General features: G+C 39.4%; 1 protein-coding gene across 9 annotated transcripts in view; it reads right to left on the bottom strand.

The window, feature by feature from the left end:
* The window catches only part of hectd1 (HECT domain E3 ubiquitin protein ligase 1), a 69,789-nt gene that overhangs the window by 29,095 nt on the left and 17,937 nt on the right, over nucleotides 1-22,757 (bottom strand). For 4 of the 9 annotated variants that reach the window (XM_008103406.3, XM_008103405.3, XM_008103400.3 and 1 more), the window contains exons 5-20: nucleotides 20,789-21,070; nucleotides 20,192-20,480; nucleotides 19,675-19,751; nucleotides 19,478-19,576; nucleotides 18,097-18,211; nucleotides 17,716-17,890; nucleotides 16,989-17,127; nucleotides 15,932-16,102; nucleotides 15,442-15,664; nucleotides 15,312-15,356; nucleotides 12,348-12,611; nucleotides 11,966-12,042; nucleotides 9,029-9,163; nucleotides 8,407-8,553; nucleotides 7,271-7,365; nucleotides 559-664 (exon numbers count right to left, since the gene is read on the bottom strand). In XM_008103406.3, coding sequence (XP_008101613.2) covers nucleotides 559-664; nucleotides 7,271-7,365; nucleotides 8,407-8,553; nucleotides 9,029-9,163; nucleotides 11,966-12,042; nucleotides 12,348-12,611; nucleotides 15,312-15,356; nucleotides 15,442-15,664; nucleotides 15,932-16,102; nucleotides 16,989-17,127; nucleotides 17,716-17,890; nucleotides 18,097-18,211; nucleotides 19,478-19,576; nucleotides 19,675-19,751; nucleotides 20,192-20,480; nucleotides 20,789-21,070 — 2,439 coding nt within the window. The remainder of the gene's footprint in view (nucleotides 1-558; nucleotides 665-7,270; nucleotides 7,366-8,406; nucleotides 8,554-9,028; nucleotides 9,164-11,965; nucleotides 12,043-12,347; nucleotides 12,612-15,311; nucleotides 15,357-15,441; nucleotides 15,665-15,931; nucleotides 16,103-16,988; nucleotides 17,128-17,715; nucleotides 17,891-18,096; nucleotides 18,212-19,477; nucleotides 19,577-19,674; nucleotides 19,752-20,191; nucleotides 20,481-20,788; nucleotides 21,071-22,757) is intronic. The other 5 variants (XM_008103402.3, XM_008103407.3, XM_008103408.3 and 2 more) reach the window with 3 other exon arrangements.

The raw sequence follows: 22,757 nt of genomic DNA on the forward strand, positions 1-22,757 counted from the left end.
GTTACATTCTTCTTCACTGTCAAAATTGGAGGTATTCTTCCTATCAAGGACCAATAGAGACCCCAAATGTTAAGGTATGCTGTTGGCTAGTTAGTTGCATTTTAGGGTATCTGTCCTTTGTCCCTAAATATTTTCCTTTGGCTTACATAAGCCTTTCTTCAAAACAGGAAGTGACCAAAGAAAGGCTAATCTCTTCCTTATTTGGGGAGGCAATTGTACAGGTGTAAACAAGGAAGAGGAGGCAAGAATCACTTAAAACATGATGAAATGGCCAACAGAATGCACCTTTAGGTATTACTAGATATTTTAGACCCCACTAATATGGTGAATAGGTGACAACAAGCCGTGTGGACACATACTGGACTAATGTGGATCCTTATCTCTTGACAGTTGCCCACTCCTATCCTTTAGTGACCCTGCTGTCTATCCTCCCTGTTATAATGGCTTCTCCAATGCTTTCTTTTACTTCATTCCTTTTTCAAAACACATCTATCACATCAGCAAACTTGGTAATATTCGTTTCCAATAGAGTAAGCTGCCACAGCACTGAAAATTTACCTGTAGATTATATGTTGATCCTGGTGTATCATACAAATGTAGAGGTAGTCGTTCAATAGATTCTAATACTGCTATCAATTTCCGAATTAATGCAATTGCTGGACGACTGTGGACATAAAAATGATAGGTGTTACAATCTCTAGAAAAGTAGAAACAGATTTTGTAGACAACAGATCTAACTCCAGAAAAAGTCACAGTAAGGGCCCACTTTGAATGAAATGACAAGCAATAGTCTGTTGATACAACAGCAAGTGAAAGTATGAATCTTCCTTTCTCCTTCATGCACCATTGGAAGGAATATAAATCTTCAGAATGCAAAACAAACCATGGTTTTTCACCAAACCTAAGTATAGGAAACTGAAGTTTGTTAGAAACCATACATGAGAGCTTAACATTCCCTATTCCAACTTGTTAGTTCTATCAAATTGTGAATTACTATTTTGCCTGAGTCAGGAACATGTGTGCCACTCCTCAAGCTATCAGCAATATAAAATATATTTCTTTGGCATGACCTGAAATTTGGATAGTATAGGTATTTATGATAGGATAAAGTAAAAGGAAACACAGATTTTAATAATAATTTTGTGATATACAGTGGGGAAAAAAGTATTTAGTCAGATACCAATTGTACAAGTTCTCCCACTTAAAAAAATGAGAGAGGCCTGTAATTGACATCATAGGTAGACCTCAACTATGAGAGACAACATGAGAAAATACATCCAGAAAATCACATTGTCTGATTTTTCACAAATTTATTTGCAAATTATGGTGGAAAATAAGTATTTAGTCCATAACAAAAGTTCATCTCAATACTTGGTTATATATCCTTTATTGGCAATGACAGAGGTCAAATGTTTTCTGTAAGTCCTCACAAGGTTGGCACACACTGTTGCTGGTATGTTGGCCCATTCCTCCATGCAAATTTCCTCAAGAGCAGTGATGTGTTTTTGTTTTTTTGTTTTTTTTTGGGGGGGGGGGGGGGCTGGGCAACACGGACTTTCAACTCCCTCCAAAGGTTTTCTATAGGGTTGAGATCTGGAGATTGGCTAGGCCACTCCAGGACCTTGAAATGCTTCTTACGAAGCCACTCCTTCATTGCCCTGGTGGTGTGCTTGGGATCATTGTCATGCTGAAAGACCCAGCCACATTTCATCTTCAGTGCCCTTGCTGATGGAAGGACGTTTGAACTCAAAATGTCACGATACATGGCCCCATTCATTCTTTCATGTATCAGTCGCCTTGGTCCCTTTGCAGAGAAACAGCCCCAAAGCATGATGTTGCCACTCCCATGTTTCACAGTAGGTATGGTGTTCTTTGGATGCAACTCAGCATTCTTTCTCCTCCAAACTCGATGAATTGAGTTTCTGCCGAACAGTTCTACTTTGGTTTCATCTGACCATATGACATTCTCTCAATACTCTTCTGGATCAGCCAAATGCTCTCTAGCAAACTTCAGCTGGGGCCAGACATGTACTGGCTTAAGCAGGGGGACACGTCTGGCACTGCAGGATCTGAGTCCCTGGTGGCGTAGTGTGTTACTGAAGGTAGCCTTTGTTACGTTGGTCTGCAGGTCATTCACTAAGTCCCCCCATGTGGTTCTGGGATTTTTGCTCACCGTTCTTGTGATCATTTTGACCCCTTGGGGTGAGATCTTGCGTGAGCCCCAGATCGAGGGAGATTATCAGTGGTCTGTATCTCTTCCATTTTCTAATCATTGCTCCCATAATTGATTTCTTCACACCAAGCTGCTTGCCTATTGCAGATTCAGTCTTCTCAATCTGGTGCAGGGCTACCATTTTGTTTCTGGTGCCATTTGACCACTCTTAGGTCTTCCCCAGAGTGGAGTTTGGAATGTGACTGCTTGAGGTTGTGGACAGGCATCTTTTATACTGATAACAAGTTCAAATAGGTGCCATTACTACAGGTAATGAGTGGAAGACAGAGGAGCCTCTTAGAGAAGAAGTTACAGGTCTGTGAGACCCAGAAATCTTGCTTGTTTGTAGGTGACTTGTAGGTGGCTTCACCATTTGGAGCCATGGAACTCAGCAAGTTCCTGGACCACCTCAACAGCATCCACCCAAACATCCAATTCACCACGAAAAAAGAAAAGGAAGGAAAACTGCCATTTCTAGATGTTCTAGTCATCTGCAAACCCAATCAACAATTGGGCCACACAGTTTACAGAAAACCTACACACATGGATACCTTCATAAAAACTCCATCCATCACCCAAGTCAAAAAAGAAGAACAATCAAAGCCCTGACAGACTGTGCACAAAGAATCTGTGAACCTCAGCTCCTTCAAGGTGAACAAAACTACCTAAACTGGGCTCTCCAGGCCAATGGATACTCCATCATGGACATCAGAAGAGCCAAGAACAAATCATGAGAGTAAAGACACAGATCCACCCAGAGGAAAGGTGTTCTTACCCTGTTTCCCCGAAAATAAGACATCCCCTGAAAATAAGACCTAGTAGAGGTTTTGCTGAATTGCTAAATGTAAGACCTTCCCTGAAAGTAAGACCTAGTAATATACGTACCATAGATTGTTGTACATGGAAATAATGGAAGTAACAAGAAAGTCTTGATAGGATCCACAGTTTGTCTGGTTATGCTGGTTTGTGATGACAACTACAGTACAGCATATAATAAATGTTCATTTTTTGTTCAACAATAAATGTGAATTCTTCTTCATGGAAAAATAAGTCATCCCCTGAAAATAAGACCTAGTGCATCTTTGGGAGCAAAAATTGATATAAGACGCTGTCTTATTTTCGGGGAAACAGGGTACCATACATCAAGGGAACCACTGACCACATAGGCAAACTGATGAAGAAACACAACCTACAAACTATCTACAGACCCACTAAGAAAATCCAACAATTGCTACATTCAGTGAAGGACAAGAGAGATCCTCTCATCTCTGCAGGAATCTACCGTATACCATGCAGCTGTGGACAAGTCTACATAGGGACCACCAAAAGCAGCATTGCCTGAACACAAGTCAACGAACATGAAAGGAACTGCAGACTAACTCAACCAGAGAAATCAGCCATAGCAGAGCACTTGATGAACTAACCTGGACACAGTATATTATTTGAGAATACAGTAATGCTCAACCACTCCAACAACTATCATGTCAGACTGCACAGAGAAACCACTGAAATCCACAAGCATGTGGACAATTTCAACAGAAAGGAGAAAACCATGAAAATGAGTAAAATCTGTTTACTAGTATTAAAAAACTCCAAAATCAGAACAGTAAATAAGGAGCACTCTCAAAACAGAAGAATTCCAGACATGAATCAATCAGGGGCAGCTAATGACTCTGAACAAAGGATTCCCCCAGGCCAGGATGTGAAGCTGTGAAGGCCATTTAAGGCTAATCAAGGTGATTAATTACAACATTCACACTGGCCTCCAACAGACAATAGTTCTTTATCCCACCCAGGACCTTCCACAATATAAACCTTCCTTGCCTAGTTTCTCCATATGCCTCACAACCTCTGAGGATGCCTGCCACAGATGTGGGCGAAATGTCAGGAGAGAATACTTCTGGAACATGGACATACAGCCCGGAAAACACACAACAACCCTGTGATCCTGGCCATGAAAGCCTTCGACAACACGAATGGTGAAGTTCCGCCTGGTTGAGCATAGGAAGATGTTGTGGATCTGCTGAGTGAGTCTGCCAGGTCATTTTGGGTTCCTGGAAGGTGTAGGGCAGTCAGGGTTATCGTGTGTTGGATCCACCAATCCCAAATCTGGAATGTTAATTATAGTAGTTTCCTTGATCCCATGTCTTCCTGTTTGTTGATGTAATACATGGACATTGTTAGCCGTTAAAATCCGAACAGTCTTTTGTGAGATCAGTCGAGAAAATACTCAAAAAGCTTTGAAAATTGTTAATAGTTTGAGGTAATTGATTCTTTGTGGGACCATAGGTCCTGAATAGTCCGATCTTCCAGCTTTCATCTGAAGATCTGACCATCAATTGTGGGGCATCTGCACCACAGTGCAGATGCTGTGGTGATGAATCCACCATGTGAGGATTCTTAACACTGGCCTCGGGATTGTCAGGAATCGAGAGTTGTGGCAGCGAGTTGGGCTGAACTGGTCAATAAACCACATCTGTAGTGGTCGAAGACAAAGTCTGGCAAATGGCGTGATGGCTACTGTTGATGCCATGTGGCCAAGGAGCATTTGGATGGACCTGGCTTGGATTTGGCAATGAAACTGGCAGAGCTGTATTTCTTTATCAAGATTGTCAGGGTGAGATGTGATTTCTCAGTGTTCAGCTGGAGGCTGAGGGAGTCTAGACTTCCACGTTGGATTCGAGGATTCTTGGAGATCATGTGACAATTAGCCAATTTCCTAGGTAAGGGAAAAATATGATGTGGTGTCTGAATAGGCATGCTCCCATCACCGACATGCATTTTGTAAATATTTGAGGCGCTATGACCAGGCCAAAGGGAAGAACAGTAAATTGTTTGTCACAACAGTCAGAAGGAGAGGAAACAACAGTGGTCCTAGCGTACCGCAATATGGAAATACATGTTGCAAAGACTGATGGTTGTGAACCAGTCGCCTGCATGGAGCAATGGTAGGATGGACGATACCGTGACTATTCTGAACTGTTTTAGTAGTAAGAAGCATTCAGGACTCACAGGTCTAAGATGGGGGAGAGGCCTCCATCCTTCTTGGGGATGGTAAAGTACCTGGAGAAGAAGGCTATCACATCGTCTTTTGAAGGGACCAAGTGTACCCTTTGCGAGTAGGGATAGTACTTCTAAGGCATAGCCGTTTTGTACTATGTCGAGAACCCAAACATCTGAGGTAATGCTCCTCCAGGCGTTGGCATAGTGAGTAAGGCAGTTACTGAATGGAGGGTCTTCGAGGGACTCAGGTTTTAGCTGAGACAGGAAACTTGGTTTTTCTGACCTGAACGTGGTACGTGATAGAGATATGTCAGGCGCACCGTCAAACCTGGCGTTTGGGTTGGTACCAGGTTGAGATTGATGTTTTTGGCCCTGTTGAGGCCAGCGTGGTGGTTGTGGTGTTGGGGACGGAGGTGGCTTGTGTTGATGGTAAGAGTGTTGGTTGTATTGCCTGAATATGTGCTGGGTAAGAAGGGTAGGAGACTTGCCGGCGGAGCTTTGGCCTGCACTCTCTTAAAAACTGGGTCATAATGGCCTTGGAGGTCGGCTTGATTTTGAGATCAAGGGTGTATACGATGCAGATCATCTGGTCGTAAAATGTCATGACGTTATCTGTTGGGGAAGGCGGGTCGGCGCAGTATGCCTCCGGGTTTGGTGAGAGATCCAGGCCCAAAGGAAGGACAGATTCCAAGTGAATTGAATCTGCAATGTCCTGGTCGGGTTTGTCATCATTCAACTGATGTGGAGGTGGCAGGGATGTTGCTGGTATTGTGGGTCTCCTAGAGGGGGTCACTGGCACTTCTAAAGTTCTAGGAGGCGTCAATGTCCTTGGGATCTGTTTCGATGCAGAGTACTATGCCGCTCTTACCAGTCACACCATTTGCTTGCCCCTCTCTGGGCAGTCGTTGGCTCCAGAAATAGTTTTTGCAAAGCCTGAGGCTGTGGAGCTGGTTGTGATGGAGGCTGGGTTGGGGCCTGGATGACTGTTTGAGTTGATCTCGATGGAGAGTCTTGGATCTCACCTTCAGACATCGGTTCCACTACCAAATCCGGTGATGAGCGAATTGGTTGGGATGGTTGGAGGGACGGTAATGATCGATAAGCTGAGGTCGCTGAGGAAGAGGTCTGGTCTCTTTTAGATGAAGAGTAAAAAGTTTGTTGATGTCTCCTCCTCTTGAGCGCAGGCTGGCTCAGCAAAGCCAGGTGGCCTTGAGCGATTTCCCCAGCATCGGCGGGAAACTTCTACACGCGGGCTCGCTAAGGACAGCTGGTATAACAGTTCCTTTAGCCTAGCCGCCCTGTACTTTCTTGCTTGAGCTATAAGGCTTGGCAATGGCGGCACGAGCCAGCCACATGGCCCTCGACAAAGCAGAGCAAGCACTTGGCATGGTTGTTGGAATCCAGCATCTTTGATGCAGTTGGCACAACGCTTGAAGCTCATCATTGACATCTTTATGAAGTTCCGAAAAGAGTTGCATGACGGAAAAAAAGGAACTGGAGAACGCAGAGTCAGAGCGCCTTTTATGCCCTGAGGAGTGGGTGGGGTTACTGCTAAAATTTAAAAGATCATAGCTTGAAAAGTTTTCCACTTGAGCCTGTGCAGGCGCAGTAACTCCATATTATGTGCAATCACAGAGTCCACGAAGAAAAAGCTTAGTCTGATTATTCTGGAACACTATTTCAAAACTTATTCATATTTGAACTCTTCATCTAACCCCTCCTGATATGTGCAAGAACATAAGCCCTGCACCCTCTTCCCAGTATCTTCTTTTAAAACAGTTTCTTTTTCAAAAAGGTGACAACAACTTATACAACATTAATTCCGGTTGCCATTTTAAATGCAGGAAAACAAGGTATTTTGGTACATCTGCCCAGAATGCACTTCACAGGAAGAACTGGCGTGGGAAAATTGTCTCCTACCACTGCACAGTAGAATACTGTTGTTTTAGAGACTGATGCTGCATTTAAATATTAATCTTTAACTGCTAGAAACCATTACTAAAATAGCTGCAAGGATACATTATACTTCATGTTCAATCACTACAAAATAGTTACCTTTCATCATCTTCATTTTCACTGAAAGCTGTTTTGAAAACATTTATTCTTTCCACTAGCTGACTGCAATCTTGTTTCACATCAAAATCCACATTCTAAGAGAAAAGGGGAGGAAGCACTATTAAATGATGATGATTAAATAGGCTCTGAGCTTTGTTTAATTAAGAAAATGATAAGCAGTCATATTAACTGTGAATGGTATCATAAAACACAAGATGTACAGCTGACCCCCATGGAAGTCAAATATATAACTTTCCTCACCCTTCAAGCAATGAAAGGTATATGGTCAATATAAAAGAAACAACAAAATGGGGTTCTCAGAACACAACACAGGGTTCAAGTACTAACACACAGAGACATGCATTTTGATAAACATCCCAATCAGAGTTAGTGCAGCAGATGCCTTCCACCATCTTACTCGGGGTAGTTTCTCCCCTGTTCACCTGGCTAGCAGGACATCCAAACAATGCACATATCCCTCCAATCTTTACTGTATGTTCTGATGTGGCAAAATAATAATCTATTGTAAAAATAAAAGAACATCTACTACTGTTCTGACCCTCTTGATACTGCAATGTAATTGAGAGAAGACATCATTCCTAGTTTATGTCCACTGCACTATGTGTTTGTGTATTAAAATAGGTCTAAGTGCATAAACACATCTTCCCATATGGCTTAAAGTTCATTTCTGGTTTATGAAGACCCTAGAACCTATCATGGAGTCATGATTTCTTCAGATGAGGTTTGTCTTTGCCTTCCTCTGAAGCTGGGACATTGCAATTTACCCCAAGGTCACCCCATGCATTTCCATGGCCGAGTAGGGATTCAAATCCTGTTCTCCAGTCATATTCCAACAATCAAACCACTGCACCACAATGGCCTTCCACACATGTCTTACTGCTAATATATTAAGAAGATCTCTCTAAGAATATTCAAAATGTTATTTCTATGCTTTTGTACACAATACTTCCTCTAAACTATACAGTTTCTCCTTGTATTATGACAACCATCCTGCAGTCATTTAAAATGAGAAATAATAATTGGCCCAAGGCAAGTTCATCAACTTCATGTCTGGGCAGGAATAGAGACCATCATTTCCCCAAACCTGTGCTGTACTGGCTCTACAGTATACTTACATTATTCAGTACAGTAAGAAGTGCCTGTACCAAGCCGCTACTGCACATTTCATAAGGCGAAATTGTATTTTCATCCTTTAGTAGAACAATTAAATTTTCCAGAGCAGTCTTCATTAGATCTCGCCAAGTGTTTTCTCCCTCAATGAACTATAAAGGAACAAACAATGTGGCTTCTATTAATGTTACCATATTTGTCGAAAAACAGTAGAAAAATTAAAGGAACAGCATTTTTAGGCTTTTGGGGATGAAAACTAGGTATTTACACATCAGGAAAAGGCTGTAGATCTCCCATCCCTCCTTCCCCAACACTGTTTCTTTTCTCATAAGCAAGTAGTTACAGTATATCTCTATGTATGTTGTATTCATGTGGAGTGTCGCTGACAGCAATACAGGTTAAGGTAAGCACAGAGAGATATCTAATTTCACTTGGAGAATAGGTAAATAAATACCAAACAGCTAACGTTGAGGAAAACAACATGGTCTAACAAAAACTACAGCAAGTAAAGCCAACACAGTCACAATCATATTAATCATGAGTCCCTCCGGGTGAGAAAGGCGGGATAGAAATATTTGAAATAAATAAATAATAAATAATCATAAACAGTTAGATGATGATACTTGCCTGCCTGTTTGTATGGAGTTCCCATGCAGACTCTAACTGTGTTGCAATGTTCCTTAGTGTAACTACTACACCTCTAGGCATACTTTCAACAGCTTTAAAGTGATCATCATATAAGTCTCTTGCCATGGTACGTACCTGAATATAGTAGGGAAATTAGAATTAAATTACATTTATTCATACCAATTCATCTTAAACCTAATGGAATTAGGAATGAAGAATTGCAATACATAAACATCTAGCAGCTTAATTTGCATCTATATATATAAAAATGTTCTGACCGTTTCTGCCTTAAAGTAAACAGTGAAACTAAACACCCAAAACCCACAAAACTTGGCCACAAAAGACATGGTCATCCCCGCTGTGTTTAGACATCAAAACCAAAAAAATAAATTAAAAAAAAATCAAAAATCAAACTGGAAGTCACTCAAAACCCCCCAAAAACGAAAACTGCACTGTGTGCATGTGCGGAGTAGCCCCCACCCTTGGAAGACATACGTGCATGAAAGGCAGCTGCGCACGGGCATCCCAACCGCCGGGGTCGGCAGATTGCGTAATGCGAGGGAGGAGGACAATAGGCCTAAACAATCACATCCGGCAAGTGAACGAGGCAGAGGAAAAAAAAGGATGAAGGAAAGATTTCCCCTTTTCAAGCTTTTAAAAACTTATTTTCTTGGAATTCAATCAGGGACTTTGCGAAAATTACATAGCGCGAATGCAGGCGGGAGAAGGCGAACAACAACTCCCACAATCCTTAACTGGCTATTTGGGCCTATAGCAGTGGTAGTGCAAATGGGGGCCTATTTCGTCAGAAAACTGCTTGTTGTGCTTAAAGAAACGGCCTCGCAGCCCTTCCGTGGGCGTCTGGTAAGCAAAAAGAGGCGTTTATGAAGTAATGGCGGTGTGGCTTTTCCCCAACCAGCTCTCCCGTCCTCTCTCACTCCTCCCCTCAGTGTTCTTGCTAAGGCCTTTTCACAAAGTCCCTGACTGCATTCTAAGAAAATAAGTTTTTAAAAGCTGGAAAAGGGGAAAGCAACGCTGGCAGGAGAAGGGACGGAGGGCGAAACAGCCGGGAGGAAAAAAGCCACTTACTTCAGAAACGCCTCAGTTTGCTTATCAGACGCCAACGGAAGGGCTGCAAGGCCGTTTCTTTAAGCACAATCAAGCAGTTCTCTGACAAAATGGGCCCCCATTTGGACATCAACTCCCACAATCCCAAACCAGCTATTTGGGAATATGGGAGTTGCAGTACAAAACACAAGGACAGTACAACAAGACTGCTCAAGCCCCTACCATCTTAAAAACAACAAGGACAATGAATACTAAAGAGGCAAACTACTTCCAACATTCTTAAAAGAGGGAAATTCAAAACCAGAGACACACAGGGCCAGCTAACACCTTCAAACACAAAAAACACCCACCCAGGAACAAGCCAGCTTATCACGCTAAAAGCCCATTAAATACTAATCAAGGTGACACATTGCAGCATGCATGTCTGGTTCCTACAAAGGGAAATCCTATGAATAACAACAACACCTCACTGCAAATATTGCAACAATCTACAACCAGGAAGTGAAAGCAAACCAACACTATGAACACAGGGAAAACAGGGCCAGCTAACACCATCCAACAAACAACAGCAAATGAAATAAAAAAGGACCCAGTATTAAAAACAAAAAAAAAACCCAGACATTAAATAAACAACACTTTGAACACAGGGAAATTCCACAGAGGAAACAATCAGGAAAAAACAAAAACAAAACAATAACATGTATACCATCAGGACAACAAATAAAAGGGGAACCATCTGAAAACAAGGGAATTCAAGAAAGGAAACAATCAGGGCCAGCTAACACCTCCAAACAAAAGAGTCCCCCAGGGAGGAAGCAGCCAGGCTTTCAGGCTGCAAAGCCATTACATGCTACTTAAGGAGACTAATAACAGCATGCATACCTGCCGCACTGAGACAATTCAGTGTATTCCAGCTCACCAAACTAGAATACCCTTATGAAGAAAACGGCCAGGCTTTGTGGCTGCAGGGCTATTCACTGCCATTCCACCTGGCGAACAAACGAATACAAAAAGCCACAGCAACGTGTGGCCGGGCCCAGCTAGTAATTTTCTAAAAAGATGCTGTGATCCTCCTCCTGTTTGTCCTCTACTTCCAGCAGAAGCAGCTCAAGAACCAGAATAAAAAGCAAGCATTTAATGGTTGCGTCATCATTTCTGGAGCCCAAGCTGCTCCAGTAACTGGTTAAAAAAAATCAATACATAATGGGAGATTTGGGGAGAAATGTCTGCATGTATTTGACCCTATAAGCATTTTAGACCTATGAGGCGCTCATTTCCCTAACTGGAAGCAACCCAGAAAATGACTTTCAGGTCACTTCTCTTGAAACAAACTTGTCTACTATTGCTATTTTATATCTTCAAATTGACTCCAACTGTTGGTTTTCAACAAAAACACCAAACAGTACAATGGGAAATAAATTATGATGATCATGTAGAGAACTGCAGCTGACAGATTCAGTCTCAGGGCCTGAAGTAGCCCAACCCATGTTTGACAGTAAAGGAAAGATTTGTATTTATCATGACCGTTCATCCTCTGAAGTGAGGAGCAATCTATGAAGGACCAGATATATCCTCACATGCCAGTTACCAAGCAGTCACATATTTTCAGTGATTTCCACAGATTTAGAGGGGTTGCTTTCTTTTCTTATTTCCACAGATTCAGTGGGGTTGCTTTCTTTTCTCATTTCATCCAGAAAATGAAAAGGATTTTTGTCTATTTCATAACTAAAACTATTGATCTTCACTCTTAAAAAAATACAGGCACCCGAGACATTAATTGAATCACTTTTAACCAGCAACAGCTTATACAAGAAGCAGCAAAACAGAAAATTCCCCCACTAAAATGCTTTTAAATCAAAACATACTAACCTTCTGTTTTGTTTTTTCCAATTTGGATTTTAGCTTTCTGCCTCTTTTGCCAGTCCAACCAGTCACAAATTCTGATCCTGCAATATATATACATAGAAGTTAGGCTATCAAATGACTCCAAAAATTATACACATGAAGCTTTCACAATACCAGTACAAGTCATGATTTAGTGAATCAAGAATTTGGTACTCAGCCACTTCTTCTGTTCTCTTTCTTCTTAATTGTTACACCAAAAACCATGCTTTTATCAGTTGTTAAAAACCAAGTTAATTCCTCAACTGGCAAATCATGAACGATTGAGACATGGCTGTGACATATGAACCAGAGCAGTATAAATATACATCTGCTTTTATTTAGTCATTTCGCTTCATTACACACTTACCTAAAGAGGTTTCAGCAGTAAATGAATGTTTGGTTCCTCTATTAGACTCAAAAACAAAACCTGGCAGATCTTCTTTTAATATTGTAGCTTGCTGGCCATCTGAATTGTGAATAGCAATTTCTCCCTCCTTCAGACATGTCAGAGACCAATTCCCCACTGTGAGTTTAGTAGGCCCTGGTGCTGATAAAATTGGTTGACTGGTTGTGGATGGTTTCACCTGGCTTCGAGCTCTCTGTAACTTCTCTAAAAATTCACTTCGACTTTCTATATAAAAAGAAAGAAAAGAATTGACTAGTATTTCACTTAAGATAAAAGAAAATTCCACAAACAACATTATTTGTGCACTTAATGCAAATTGAAAAGGTAGATTCAAGTTCTCAGGACAGATGAAACATTAGCTACTTTATCACAGTATAAGACAATGAAAAATGATTATTACTTGATGTAATAAGTAGATGTTTCTGAAACAATTACACAAAGATTAAATCCATTTAAATTATAAACAACCTTTATAAACTAAACTGTATGGTTACAATTTCATTTCTACAAACAAGAACCTATAGAAAGTCTCAGCATTTGAGAAGCATCTAAATGTTAGAACTGAAGAGAGCAGACTAAACAGGAAAAGGAAATACTGAACGGACTTCTAGGAACATTACAGAGTTGTCAGCCGGCTATAAAGAAGATTTGGAACTGATGTTATCTGCTGCAATACCACACAGTGAGAACATGATGTATATATGTGTTGCATAAGCAGCATTTTAAATTTATGTATTTATGTTTAAACCATACAAATGGCAAAATATATATTTCCAAGAATACCACACTATTCAGTTTAATTGGACAGCCTTCATAACAGTTAACTGAAGTTTGCTATACAGACATTCTTAACTGGTCAAACAGGACAGGGGTTGGATTAGATGGCCCTTGTGGTCTCTTCCAACTCTGAGTATTTAGGACTGATATGATGGTCATATAGCAGAAAATAAACAACAAGGTCGACCTGAATGGAAGTCTTATTTGCTTGAAATGAGTGCCATGTGAACAGTTCTCATCACAATGACACAATGACACAATGAAGAAATACAAGTTTTGCCTTCACAGACAAAAGTTTGCAGCAAGACATTCCACACAAGAAGCTTCAGAACTTGACAGAAGCTTAATAACTAATAATCATGGGGAAACCATCATTGTGTATGAATTAAGACAAATGATCTAGTCCATGCCCTCAAAATCTTTCTTCCTTCCAACTCATATATAGAACAACATTGGTCCCCTGCTCCTTTCTAGTCGATTAAATCGATCCAGAAGTGAATTAATTTGCAAAATTATGACTACACTAGGTTTAAGCAGGACTAAAAGGGAGTCATTTGATATATTTACCATACACTGAGAGAAACATTTAAAACTGAATAAACTGTTAATGAACTGCAATTATAGATTGTCCTATTCCTTCTTTCTCATTCCTTCTCACAGAAATATCTGACTATACAACAGAGAGGTGGTTTGTTAACCTCAACATATCCATCTGAGTTACCCTAGTTTCCAACTACTCCAAAATACTTCCTTCCAGTGGTTACAGCACAGCAGAGTGGCCTGATTTAGTACTTGAACACCTTTTTTTTTCCTTGCAAAGAAATAGGGATTGAATTATTTGTCAAACTTTTAGTTCTTTACATTTACACCATCTGAACTCACTCTCAGATGGAGGTGACAGCCTCCCATATAAAACAGTGAACTGTTGTGGAGGCAAGGTATGTGCATTATTCTTTTCATCCCCATAAAAACAAGGGGCAGGGAGAGAGAAGGAAAGGAGAGAACAGCAAAAACCAATGTCCCTTGCTTTAGCATTCAATGAGTACCCAGAATTGGATGACATAATTTGACCAAAGAGTCCTTATTTCAATGAACTGCAGATTTTAGTTCACTTCTGTAAACCTTAATGTATGGCTGCATATCAAGGTGCTTCAAATTTCAGGATGTCTTTTCTATGTTTTGAGGCCTACGCAGGCAGCAAATTAGTTTTTCTGAGCTGCTAAGGCACCTGAAATTCGCAAGTATAAACATTAATCTTTACTTTGTCTTTCTGGCAATTTCTGGATGTCTCATTCTTATTATGTCTGGTTTCAGTCTTGGTTCTCCTTTCCACCATTCTATCAATTCTCTATATTATGCACTCGGCATCACAATCATTTCATAATATAAATTCAAATATTCACTATAATGGATGAGATGCCAAAAGTTGATAATAAAAAATTACTATGGTTTAATAGTTCAAAACTGTTTTCACAGTAACTGAAATATAACCTGCATATTCCATCATAATCAGTGCAAATAAGGAAATTGATGACAAGGAAATTATAGCATTTCTTAATAACAAAAAGCAGTTTAGTGTTAATTTAAAAAAACTTCTCAGATTTAACCTGTATAATCAGCCTGCAGTATATAATCACTGGAAAAAGTAATTTCCTGAGAAATTGAATCATAATGTGTATTACAGCCATTGTTCAACAGGATAAAGCAAGTCTACATTTCAATGCACACTTTCTTTGCTATTACTTATTAGTTGTTGCACTGATGAAAATATAAACAACACTGAAAAGGAAGCAGCAAGCAGTAACCACTATATTTAAGAAGTATGACAGCTTAAGTAAACCAAAAAAATGAAACTCTTCTAGCTCACTGTCTGTCATAGTTTCTCAGCTCCAAGAAAGCTACACAATTTTTCACACACATGCAATTTCATTCTGCTAGCTAGATGCAAGCCACATCATCATTCCAACTTGCTTTACCTGAAATGCAGTTTATAATCACTACACATTGCCTTTAATGACTTTTTGACTAATATTAGTATGCATGGAAAGGAATGAAGATAAAATGAAGCTAAGATGTTCACTGAACACAGTTACTAGGTAGTAAGTTACTGCCACATGCTAGTTGACAAAGGCATCACAAGAAACTGACCACCTTCCACCTGTTTACATCCTTTACTATTTAGTGAGGCAATTCCTGTAAAATAAAACATCTCAAAATCAAATACGTAAAATGCAATGTTCTGATCTCTTTAAAATGTGAGTTGAGAACAAAACTATACCTGAACTATCAGATCCTCCTTCAGGACTCCCACTGGAATACATTGTAGCCAGCTTCCCATCCAAGATAAATCTGAACCATCCATTGCTACCATTTGAAAGTTCCAAAGCAGCAGCATCACTCCAAATATACAAACAGTCTCTTCCCCTAATGATTGACCAATCTCTCCAATGATACGGTTTCCCCTGTTGCAATTCTTTGGCATCTTCTTGAGGTTCATCTTCCTATATACCAAGATAATTTAAAATATTTATATATGGAATTTCCTTTTTTGACCTATCATTAATGGATTTTGAAGCAATTAGCATAATGCTGCCAAGAACTATGGCTGCCATAGACACTGTCATTATTTGTATTATTGTAGTTTTCACTCAATAATTTTCACAGAACCCAGGATAAACATTACTAGAACCTATCAGAGTTCCTGCTGATATTGATTAGCTCATGATTTCACACATAACAAATACAGTACTGAAGTAATTTGTCCTTACTTTTTCTGGTTTAGATTCTTCTTCGTTTTCATCATCAGAAGATGGTCCTGCCAAAGTTGACACTTTACTTATTACTCCAAGCCTAGCAAGTTGGTCCAAGAAAAGGTCACCACCTTTATCTACCAAATCTCTTATGATCTGTAAGGCTAGTAAGTGGCCATCATCATCATCCTGAAGGAGTAACAAAGAAGTAAAAATAAAGACATGCAGAAATTTACTCTGTATTTGTTACACCATTAAATTAAGTTAAATGTAACCATCACCCACTTTGAATGGAAAGTTATTAACGTATACCTTATTACTATTAGTTTTATTATAATGGAGAATTGTGTAATTTTGACCAGCAACTTATTATGTAGGTGACACTGATTGTCTGGGCAATCTAACATGCAGGAGAGATGCTTGGCACCAGAAACCTACAGACTCATCAATGAATTGAATATGTTAGGTCTATTTCACACATAATATAACAGTAGAAGAGCCCTAAAAACATGGCTATGTGTTCAGGTTTTTAATGAAACGGCAAAGACAACCTGGACTGATTTATGGATAAAGTATGAGGATCTTGGATGAACGGATTTAACTATATGTCTTATATATTTATATTGTATTTAATTGTTCTTAATGGATTTTATATATTGTTGTGATTTTAACTATGTGTCGGCATCGAATTGTTGCAAATTGTGTAAGCCACCCTAAGTCCCTTTGGGTGAGAAGGTCAGGATATAAATGTTGGAAATAAATAAATAAATAATACACACAGGTTCCCTATCCAGTGTAGAGGAAACAGTGAGTCATTGCCAATCACAGCTTTCACAAGAATAGTTATTACACATGATTAGCAAATGACCTTCAATTAATCCCTTGGCCTCAGGAGCAAAAATCACCAAAACTACATCATTCAAAAGATGTGTTTAATTTGTCCTTAAAACTCCCAGTAACTGAAATTTTACTGAAGTCCTAGATTACCAGTTTGAATTCTTCACTATCTTTATGCAATAAGTACACTGGACTGCTGAAAAATTATAACCGTGGGGAGGAAAATCCAGTCACTTACCTCTTGATCAAGAACAGTTGCAGTAATCTCAACTAGCACTGTGGGCAAATTATGCCCAGCATCAGAATCGCAAACTTCTTTCAAAAGTGCTTCTGAACAAAAGTGAATCATTTTTCTGATGAGAGCAAGACTTGCTTTCCTTTTTAAAGAGAAAGACAAACAGTATTTTAACAATTAAAAGCTGAACTATATTTTAGCTAATGATTTTAATGTTTGTTGAACCTACTATTATTTTTTACTACTATCACCTAGAATCAGGTTTTGACTATGACCAAAGCATAGGCTGCTCACAAAGCATGGCTGCTGCTGCAGCCCTTTCTTCTACTGCCACCCAGGCATGCATATATCATGGAGGAACACAAATGATAAAGAGGACCCATAATCTATTTTCTACTCCTTCCCTTGTGCACTTCACATCTCTCAGGAGAGAATCAGTAATCAAAACTAGTCTTCAGTCATTAATTCTGTATTATTCTCAGACTAAGTATTACAAACTGCAACACTCTATAAAAAGCTAATTGATACTTTCTAGGACACTGTGTACATGCACATGTAGTAGTTTTGTTTTTCCCATGTTATTGTGTAGAAGAGTCATCCATGTTGGGCTCTCCTTTGTTTTTAGCTTGTGCAGCAGCTCTTTTAAACATTAAAACTTTTTAAAGCTAACAAAAATACTCCTGCAGTGAATTATAGCACACAGATCAACAGAGATCTTCCTTCTTCTTACCTTATTGAAGGCAGCATAGTTTGTTGAAATGTTTGTGCAAACACAGGCAATAGTCTTTTCAAGTATATTGGTGCCATTTCTGGATCACCTTTGGGCTCATTTGATTCTTCTTCATCTTTGTTTGCATCTTTCTTCTTTTTTTCATCCCCCTTGTTAACTGGGCACATCCAATCGCCTGAAATTTAACATAGCATTTTTCTTTCTTGCAACAATGCAATTTATCTTTGAGATAAAATCCAAAATATTTTCACTGAACTGGAAAGATCATTCCGTTTTGAGTGGAGGAAATAATTGCTATCCTAAAGAAGAAGTGCAGTTCTACATTCTTGTTTAACTTAAATCACTGCTTTATTCTTAGACTGGCAATGGTTTTACACTAACCAGGAGACTGGAGAATGGCCACAACTTCACTGTGCCCCCTTTCACGAGCTTTGTCCAAAGGAGTCTTTCCATCCTCGTCTCTCAAATCTGGATTGGCACCATGACGCAAGAGAGTCTAAAACAAATCAAAATATTATTACAAAAATTATTTAATAGTAAATCCAACCATGTTATGATTTGATATTTAAAAATTACCTGCAAAAATAGAATAACAAAAATCCAGAATGTATGCATCCTGGGGTGTGGGGAAAGTCTGCTTTTCCAGAAATGTTCAGCTGTAATGTTCTCATGAGAGCAAGGGGCATGCACATACATACATACACTTCTGAGAATACATAAGGGATAAAATCTTCTCCCCCGGCTTCCAGACATCTAGCACTCAAGCACACACTCATAAGAAAATCAGTAATCTACCAAGCCAGGGAACAACAGTTTTTGCCTTTTGCAGGCCATTTTATATTGTGAGTTGGCAAGTGGGGCCCTGTCTATTTCAGATGACACTCAAGGAGAGCCTAAAAGTCACATGTTGTAACCTTTCCCCAGAACTAAGATTTGGGATACTGTGAACAAGATCTGTCACAAAAACCTCCTCTTTCCTTTTCTTCTTAAGGGCCATAATTATTTGGACATCATAGTAAATTGATTTGATTCAATCAGAAAATTCTGTTCTGAGCGATTGCTGCAAGCCATGGTTTGTGTTTTCAAACCGCATCAACCAGGAACTTTGGAATTATACTTTCAACTCTGTGCCAGGAGAATGTACATACAGACACAGACACACACAGACACACACACACATTCCAGCCATAGCTCTTGAGTTGTACATATAAATACAAAAGCATTCCAGGGAAAGATTGCTGCCATTCCCCAATACCATATGAACTCAGAATCACAGAATCATAGAGTTGGAAGAGAGACCTCAAGGGCCATTCAATCCAATCCCCTGCCATGCAGGAACACACATCAAAGCATTCCCAACAGATGGCCATCCACCCTCCATTTAAAAGCCTCCAAAGAACATTCCAAGGCAGCATATTCCAGTGCCAAATAGCTTATCATCAGGAAGTTCTTCTTAATGTTTAGATTTAATATCTACTTTGATGCAAGATGCAGGTTTTATTAATTTTACACTGCAACCAAACACTTGATAGCACTCGTGCTAAACTCAAATATATCTCATTAAAAGCACTATTTGAAAATAATCTTGGTTCTCACTCTCTCGGTATCTTTTTCATTTTTTGAATTCAGCTAAGAGTCTAGCAGGGGTTTATTGGGGCTTTTAAAATCACATACTTCAGGTAGCCAAGATGAAAACTAGAATAATATATTTCCAATTTTGTTTTATTAACAATATGAAATAAATGGCTGCTATCAAAATTACCTTTGCTACTTGAGGTCTTCCAAAACATGCTGCATAGTGTAAGGATGACGACCTCTGACCCCTATTAACATCAGCACCTCGTTCACAGAGAAATTCAACCTGTTCACAAAAGAGGAATGGCTTATCTTTATTTATACATTTTCCTTAATTCAAAAATAAAAATAAAATACTTAATCATTATTCTTTCTCTTGTTTACCATTTCCTGAGTTCCAAAGGCTGAGGCCCAATTTAAGAGAGTCTGTCCTACATCATCCATAAAATTTACTTCAAAAGCTGGAAAAAAGAAAGAAATGTTTTCTTCCAAAATTGCAATGCGGTTGCCACAATGATAATAATGAGGAAAAAGGGTAAGGCTCCATATTCCACCCAAACAAGCCTCTGAACTTTCATTTCAGCTTAAGACGTGAAAAGATTTTTCATATGCTTTTATCCTTAGGGAGAATAAATACACAGAAAACAATATTCACAAACAACTAGAAAATTATTAGTGCCAGAATTCTGTTGGTACATTATGCTAGCACTTATATGTTTTCACTTATAGTCGTAATGAACAGGGAAAGCAAATTATGAGTCAGACCCAAACTGCTTACTTCTCCAGTGCTCTTCATGATAGCTGCACCCATGTCCTTTTTCATCTGGCTGTCACCACCTAATTATCGAGCCTAATGCACCATAGAATTCTGGTGGATGTCAAACAAATTTATGTCACCTACCTCCTGTGTCTATAGCATCTATTAGGGCATCAGTATCTTTGCTGCGGATGCAGTCTATCAGCTGCCGATGAGAACGTTCCCCAGTACTATCCAGTCTACGCAATCCAGGGATTCTGCCTGTGGATCCAGCACTAGACTTTGGCAAAGCTTTCCGTCCTTCAAACAGTAGCACCAAAAGAAGATCTACCAAACGCATGGTGTCAAGTACACATCTTTCATCACCCTGCAATGCACTCTCTATAGAATCTGGAAGCTCGGATCTTAGAAGATCCTGGAAATAATTAAAAGTCTGAACAATAAAAATATACAGGACTTTAGAAAATCCAATGAGAAAGGATTATATCTCCATTTGAAAAAGCTGAATTTAAACAAATATCACTGAACTTCAGGTAAAACAGTAATAGTTACTAATTTAAAGATTTTAAAGTATCAATATATAAAATGTATAGCACTAAAGGCTGTGTTTCCTTAATGATTCATCATTATAATTTAGAAGACAGAAATTAACAATAATACAAAATGTGACCATGTAATTCATACTACAAAATACAGAATGTTAAAACATCAATACTGAACAATGTTGAAAAGAATTCTTACATGTGTGACTACTGGAGAGCCTCTACAGAGTGTTGATAACAGGCTTACAATAGTTGACACCTGGTTACTCAGTTTAGAGTCTGCATTTGCAGATGGTGCCCCCGTACTGCTTCGGCCAGGTTTGCAGGCTGAAGATGGTCCTGAAGCTGTGCCACCCGCTGCAGCCATACGGGATAATAGCTCCTCAGTCAGTCCATGTTTAGCTAATGGTGCTGGATCAACCCCACGGCGAGTAAATCGATCAGCAAGGGAGGCAAAACAACGCAGTGCACCATCTGAAACCTGAAGCAAAAAAATACGTTTAATGTGTTGTTGAAGGCTTTCATGGCTGGAATCACAGGATTGTTGTGTGTTTTCCAGGCAGTATGGCCATGTTCCAGAAGTATTCTCTCCTGATGTTTTGCCCACATCTATGGTAGGCATCCTCAGAAGTTGTGAGGTATAAAATACACTTAGGGTGAACTGGCCAGACTAAGACCTCATCTATACACATAATAAAAGTGAAAAATGTCTATGTGTGTATGTGGAGGAGGTGTCCACTCACATAGTCTCCCGCCTCCACAAACCGCTATACTTCCCACTGAGCAGGAGACATCAGTGGCCCTCCCTCCACTGACATGCAGGTTATAGTGATGTCCAGAATGGACATCCCAAGGTTCCTTAATTTGCATGACCCCACCCATTGCCTCTACCTTAACCCTTTCCTACCCTTTCGTATGGCACACAATTAACAGAGGAATTGATCAGCAACTGAACAAGGGGTTTGTGGAGAATTCACCATGATTTACAAGAGTCGTACTTGACCTACATACAGAGAGCACTGTTAAGTCAACCAACAATGGATCTGGACCAAACCTGCCACAGATAATGGTACATGGTGAAATTTTCTTGTAGCACAGGACTTCTCTCAGCTGTCAGCTGAGGAAAACCCCGTAGCTGCCAAGCCGTCCACATGCCTGCCCTTGGGAGCTCCAAGGATTCTCTCTGAGGGGCAGGCTCAGAGCTTTGCCAGAAGGTTCCCTGCCTGTGCGCCTGCTGGCAAAGCTTCCCTCGACTGCTGCCAATTGAGGTAGGCTCATAGCTTTTGCAGCAGTTTTAAAATAAAAACACAGAGATACATTTTACTTTACTTAACTACTTTGTTTCAGTCTGACATGGTTGATGTCTGAAGATGTTAAGTAGCAGCCTTGGGCAAATACTAGTATTCTTCAAGTATTAATAAGAAGTTATTATCTTCGCTGCATAAAACATTTATAGGAAAACAACAGAAAAACTACAATGATGATATTTTCTCATTGCAAAATTAGTATCTGGGAATGTGTATAACTGGTACAGCCAAACAGAAATCTTCCCTTGGCTATAGTGTGATGTTACCTCGGGGAGATCGGGCTGGCTACAAATACAGTTATTATAATAATAATAATTACTATTATTATTATTGCGGTTCTACCACACAAATGTTGTTCCTGAAATAAAATGTTACAGGGAGGTAAGTTCACTGCCACAAACTCCATGAATGAAGGATAAGATATAAATGTAACTAAGTAATTAATATTTACTCCTTTTAAAAGTGCTATACGTCAGAAAACAGACACTAGCACTATTCCAAAAATCTTGCCCAAACATTAATAAAACTTATCAGCCAGGTCTAAACAATCTTATGTGAGAAGGAAATTTTTGTATTTAGCCCACTGACCCCAAGGTTTTTTTCTTTCAAATGACATTGAGATAACTAGCATGGTAATAATTTATATGAAGTAAATTACACTGAAAGTAATAATATAGTACATCTTACACTAGCCCAATACTGAATTGAGTTTTTTTAATATAATTAAATTCTTTACAGTTTTTAGACATACAGTAGAGTCTCACTTATCCAACACTCGCTTATCCAACGTTCTGGATTATCCAACGCATTTTTGTAGTCAATGTTTTCAATATATCATGATATTTTGGTGCTAAATTCATA

Source organism: Anolis carolinensis, chromosome 1 (genome assembly GCF_035594765.1).
Source record: "Anolis carolinensis isolate JA03-04 chromosome 1, rAnoCar3.1.pri, whole genome shotgun sequence".
Taxonomy (NCBI): Eukaryota; Metazoa; Chordata; class Lepidosauria; order Squamata; family Dactyloidae; genus Anolis; species Anolis carolinensis.